This window comes from Alligator sinensis, unplaced genomic scaffold (assembly GCF_000455745.1).
Source record: "Alligator sinensis unplaced genomic scaffold, ASM45574v1 scaffold696_1, whole genome shotgun sequence".
In the NCBI taxonomy this organism is placed as follows: domain Eukaryota; kingdom Metazoa; phylum Chordata; order Crocodylia; family Alligatoridae; genus Alligator; species Alligator sinensis.
Window position 1 is genome coordinate 58614 of NW_005843186.1, and position 5980 is coordinate 64593.

Below are 5980 nucleotides of genomic sequence, written 5' to 3' on the forward strand. Positions count from 1 at the left end.
ATACAAGAACATCCAAGCCATTAAAAAGAAAAGGAAGTCATCACCCACCCTCCCTCTCTATCCACTCTTCCCCCAACTCCCACTGGCAATACTGCAGCTTTTACAAAACACTTTATCTATCCGCTTGCTCAGCTCAGCCGCTACGCAACACCTCCCACTGACACCTTCTGCTTCCCATCTGGGCCTTATCTCGGGCCTCTCGGTGTCGGAGAATGGGGCTTCCGCTGCACCCTGCAAGGCTCTCCTGGCCCTGTGGGCCGTTGCCGCGCCTCAGAATCCCCAGAGCGCTTCCAAAGCGTTCTACAGTTCAACCTTCTACAGCCAGTTCTAGCACGCACCGCCGCAGTTTCAAGGAGTTTAGGGCTGAACCACGCCCCCCGAGGGCCGCCTCTGCCCAAGCAAGCGCAGCAGGCTGATCTGCTTATTGGAGACCTGGTGGGGTGGGGCAAGCTACAGTGTAGCGACGTCAGGCAGTACCGCTTCCGTCTGCTGCTGGCCGGAACTGTGGGGGGCAGCTATGGGGGCGCAGCTTAGCACGGTAAGCGGCGCGGCGGCCCTGGGAGTCCCTAGTTCGGGCGCGGGGCTCCTTCCTCCTCCAGTGGGTCTTGCAGCGCGGGGCCCTACCTTGCAATGGCCGGTGCAGAGCAGCGTGCCTGGCACTGCATTAGTGTGGCTCTGCATTTGCATCGCACCGCTCTACGTTGGCAGCGGGGCGGGCGGCTGCCGGGCTCCGGGGGCAGCGTGTCGGGTCGCTCCCCGCCCGCGGCGCCACAAAGTGCTGGCCCAGGCGACGGGCTAGGGAGCGGCTGACTCAAAGCCCTTGACGGGACCGGCTTTGAGTCGCCTTTTCCTGGCGGTCCGCCCCGGCCCGGCCAGCAAATGGCAGCGCCACAACCGCAGCGGGCTGTATCTAGCTGGGGGGGAGGGGCGCTCAGAGACACTCCCTGGCTTGTGTAGGCAAGATCCTGCCATCTGACCCATTAAGAAGCACCTCTACACAGCGAAGACATCATAGGAGATAAATCCTGCCTTCAGGAGACAGCTTCCTTTGACCCTCCCCTGGTCCTCCTCTTCCTGTCATGCCCACTTTGTAAGGCTCAAGCCATGCTTTCCTGGCCCAGGTGCGAAAGTTGCAAAATCAGTCACCTGTGTCATTGGACACCCAGTCGAGTTGCACCCAGGAGAGAAGTGGGGGCCTGGTAACATTGTAGGAAAGTTCCTGGGGAAGCTCTGTGCCTTCAGTTAGTTTAATATCTTTGAGAGAGATGCTGCAGCTCTGCCCTGCTTGAAAATCAGGTTTAAGAAAAGCTATAATGCAGCACACAGGCATCAGGATAAATCTTGCTTAATGCTCTTCTTATGGTGGGAAAGCAGTTGGACAGTGTTGTTAAAAATACACAGATACAGCAAATACTCTGCATGTGGTCAAGGAATCATATCTCGAATTCAAGTGTAATTCAGAAAGGTAAGCAAAGGCCCCTTTAGAGGTGGAGACAAGGACTATTTTGGGCTCCCCTAGGAGTAAGTACACTGCCCTTAAATACAGGAATATGCTTTCAGCTTAACTTTTGAAGTGGAGAATCAGCTATCTGACAGAAAAGTAGCCTATTTTATAAAAGTCATTTTCTTTTTGGAGGTTTGATGTGTAGAAGCAATAAAGCTAGCAAATGAAGAGTCTTGGGTGCCACAGTTGTGTATGGTACTGCTATAGTTGTCCAGGGAGCTGATTTTTTTTGTAGCTGAAAATTAACTCTTGTCTATCTTGTGCAGAACTGAAGTACCAATGTGCTTGCATAGTAACATGTAGGAAACCAATACAGCATTTTAGCTGTATCTGGCTGCTTAAAGTTCTTTAAAGTAAGTACATCTAGAGACTGGTTGTGTTCCATGTATGTTCAGAATATTTATTTTGGCCTGTGCAACTTTTTCTGATGGGCTTCTCTGCCTTACTTGGAATTTTTAAGGTCACGATTCATGCCTTTATAAATAAAGTAATGCAGATATATTCCAGAGATAATAAACCCTTGTGTGCTGATGATCTAGAAAGGAAGAAAATATTAAGTTATCTGACTAGTCATTAAGCCCTCATAAAAAGATTATTCTGTGACATTCTAGATACACATGTGCACGATACATACGGAAGTGCTAATATGAACTCTGAATGGATGAGGAATAATAGAGTTCTTGATTCTTGTAACTTATCTCTGATTTATTTATATGCCCCTTGGGCCCTAAGGTTTTCAAAACAGTGGCCTTGCAGTTATGACTCATGGCAGAGATCTTTTGCAGTCATGTGGCTTGCTGAGAGATGGGTTTGTGTTGGAGTGCTAGCAGTCATTGGCATGCAGCAATACCTTTTCCAACAGCTGCCTGGTTTATTGTATCCCTTTCCCATCCTCCAGTGCACCTGTTTAACTATTTCAAACTCTGTGGGTGTTTGAGGAGGACCTGGAGGAACTGGCTGGGGGCAGCTGTGAAGTATGTAACTTCAGCTGCTGCTGCTAGTAGAGGGCAAGGCACAGATGCATGAAAGATAAAGGCATAGTGACAGATGTACCCTCCCCCACCCTCCTTTCCTCCCAAAAACTAATGAAAAAAAGCCTCTCCTGGTAACATGAATGACGGGTATTTTCTGAGGCGTGGGGATGAAGTAGCAGCTGATCACCCTGGGGATATTGTACTAAAAAGCTTGTTCCTTGTGTATATTTATGCTACAGCTCCATGACAGAGTATTTTGCCACAATAAAGTATTATACCAAATTTCAGAATTTGGCTAGTAGATGCACTCCCTTCAATTATTGCCTCCTCAGATAACCCTAGGGCTGCAGTAACTGCTGGCTGAACTTGTGCTTTGCAAAGGTTGTAAATCTGAACATTTTCATTGCCTTCCTCTGGCTACCCCCTCATGCAATTGCTGAGAATCCAGGTGCCATAATAAACTAGGGCTTTCGTTAATGTTTTCTTATTTTTTCCAAAATGGCATCTGACTTTGCTAATAAAAGCCCTTATTTTGTTGTGACCTTATCCTGTTTCAGGGCTGTGCATGATTGGAGACTATGATTCACGAAAGCTAGAGAGAGAGTTTTGCCTTCTCTTGAACACTTAACTGCTATACACTGATGTAGTCTCCTTGACTTCAGTGAAGCTATCTTAATGCCCTATGAAAAGAGCTCATAGGATAACATTGTTTGTCCTGGTAGTATGTTTATAATCTTGTCTCAGTAAGGAGGATAGATTACTTTGGGGAGGGAGAGTACCTCTGCTGAGTCCAGCTGCCTAATTGGAACATATCTAAATAATGATTTTCCTTTCACCCTGCTTGAACAGTTGGGAATAAAGCCCAGATCTGCTTTGCAAATTTAAGGCAACTACATCTTTAAAGGTCACTCTTTTATTTCAAGCCTAAAACGTCATCTATCTTAAAATTCTTTTATCACTTTCAGGAGTTCTAGTTAGTAATCTGTTCACCTTCTTGTCACCAGAAATTAAAAGAAAAAACTAAACTTGACCCATTTCTCTTTAGCTTGCTTTATTCCCCCTCTTTCCCCCCCCCCCCCCCCAACAAACCCCTATCTTTTATCACATTTACAGTTATTCAGTGTTCTTCCTGGAGCTGTTGAATTCTAACTGTATTGTAGCAACAATTTAGTCTTAACTTCAGTTCTACCGGAAACAGATATGTGTGGGACATTCAAATAAAGGTGTTAATGTATTTTAATTCTGTAGAGAAACGTTTTGGAAAGAAAAGGATAAAACTGCTTTCCCCCCTCCCCCCCATTTTGTTAACAGACGTCAGCACACTTGAAATGATCTAGTACAGGCTTGTCCAACATACGGCCCGCGAGCTGCCATGCGGCCCACCAAGGCATTCTCTGTGGCCTGCGGTGCTGCTGCGACAGTAAACTAAAGTAAACACCGTTTACTTTCGTTTCCACCCCTTGTCCCTCCCCCAGCCCCTCAGCAGCTTACTAATGGCTGCTGAAGGGCTCGGGAAAGGACAAGGTTCCCACACGCACTGCGTCAGCTTGATGTTGCCAACGCAGTGCATGTGGGAAGTGGAGAGCCGTGTGCCATTCACCACAGGAAGAGGCCAGCCAGAGCAGCAGGGGCTCAGCTGCACTTTCCCCCTACCTGCACTGGTCAGTCCCAAGTGGCACACAGCTCTGCTGCCACGTCTGCTGGCTGGTGCCGACCCAGGCAGGTCTGTCCCATCCGGAGCAGCACGCAGCTGAAGCCAGATTCCCACGTGCTGCTGGGGACGGAAGGAGCCTGGCCGGGTCTGCACCGGCCAGCAGAAGTGGCGGCGGAGCTGTGTGCCGCTCACATGGGAACCTGGCTTCAGCAGCATGCTGCTCCGAATGGGACGGACCCAGCCGGGTCAGCACCAGCCAGGAAAAGTGGTATGCAGCTGAAGCGGGCTTCCCACATGCTACTGGGGACAGGAGGAGCCCAGCTGGGTCTGTGCTGGCCAGCAGAAGCAGCGGCGGAGCCGTGTGCCGCTCGGGACGGGACGGGACAAACCCGGCCGGAGCGGCAGGAGCCGAGCTGCATTTTCCCCCTGCCTGCACCGGTCAGTCCCCAGCGTACATGGCTCCGCTGCCACTTCTGCTGGCTGATGCTGACCCGGCTGGGCTCCTCCCATCCCCAGTAGCACGTGGGAAGCCAGCTTCAGCTGCATGCTGCTCCGGATGGGACAGACCCGCTCGGGTCAGCACCAGCCAGCAGAGGCGGCGGCAGAGCTCTGTGCTGCTTGGGACTGACCAGCACAAGTAGGGGGAAAGTGCAGCTGAGCCCCTGCTGCTCCGGCTGGACTCATCCTGAGGTTCATTTCATGTTTGTAAAATGCTTGGAGAGCCCCACATAGATGCACTGCGTAGAAATGCAAAATATATTTTGACTCACATATTTTGACTTGGCACCTTGGGCTGAGATTTTCAAAGCTGAGTCAAAAGGCCAACTTCCATTAAAATGAATGAGATTTAGAGGGCTCCAAATCCTTTATGACAACTTTGTAACATGCCTGTCTACCCCTTTTTGCAAATCTCAGCCATAGTTTGGAAGCTCAGCCAAAGAACATAAGAGCTTCTGAACGTAAGAGCATAAAAAGTGCCATGCTTGCTTGGTCAACCCCATGGTCCATCTAGCTCAGTATCCTGTCCTGAACAGTGGCAGAGGTGGATGCTATAGAGGGAGAGTTTTGAACTGGCTAGACCCATTTCATTGTCACTTCCTGCAACTTCAGTGGTGTCAAAGGTTACATGACATCACTTCCTGATGTGATACCACTTCCTGTGAGGTCTTTGAATATGGCTCGCTGGCCACTGGGTGATAAAAAGTTCGTGATCTGGCCCCACATTCAAAAAGGCTGGACACCCCTGATCTAATATCAATAGTAGTGTGTGGTGGCAGGTCCAGTTACCTTCTGACAGGTTGCTGTGCTATCCAGTAGCTGTATCATGTTTAAAGGAGTATGGTTCTTAAAGAGCCGATCACATCATTCTTTAATAAAGTGAAAATGGGAAATGACCAGTCATGTCTTGAATGCTCTCATTGAGTAGGAGTGTGGAAATGCAATATGTAAAACTAAAGAAAAAGTCTTACTTCTGGAGCTCTTGTTTCTGCTTTCTTCCTCAGGGGAAGAAAGTCTAGGAAATTTCACAACGAGAGCTCCATGTTATTTCTGTCCCTCAAAGACCTTACAGAAGATATAATTCAATTCTATACGTGGAACTTACTGCTGTCCAGAAGGCTTATAAAAGGTTTAAGAGGCATATGTCATACTTGTGTGGACCTGCAAAAGTACTCTGCAGAGGTATATGCCACCCCTGACATGACTAAATGATAGCATTGAAATAAGAGGCAGAGTATGTTCATCTACCCAGGTGTCTATATTTGAATAATCACTAGCACGCTAGTATGAAGAAAGCAAAATATAGTACAACCTCATTATAATAAACCCCATTCATAACCCCATCAGCAG

At 48.5% G+C, this 5980-nt stretch overlaps 1 protein-coding gene across 2 annotated transcripts in view; it reads left to right on the forward strand.

Annotated features, from left to right (window-relative positions):
- Window positions 1-380: 380 nt before the first annotated feature.
- Window positions 381-5980, forward strand: part of LOC102381202 (NADH-cytochrome b5 reductase 3) — a 30694-nt gene continuing 25094 nt past the window's right edge. The window contains exons 1-2 of one of the 2 annotated variants that reach the window (XM_025194365.1): window positions 492-538; window positions 1771-1857. Coding sequence is in view for 1 of the 2 variants with exons in the window: in XM_006037882.3 (XP_006037944.1) it covers window positions 518-538 (21 nt within the window). In the remaining variant the exon portion in view is untranslated. Of the gene's footprint in view, window positions 539-1770; window positions 1858-5980 lie in introns of both variants that reach the window. The other variant, XM_006037882.3, reaches the window with a different exon arrangement.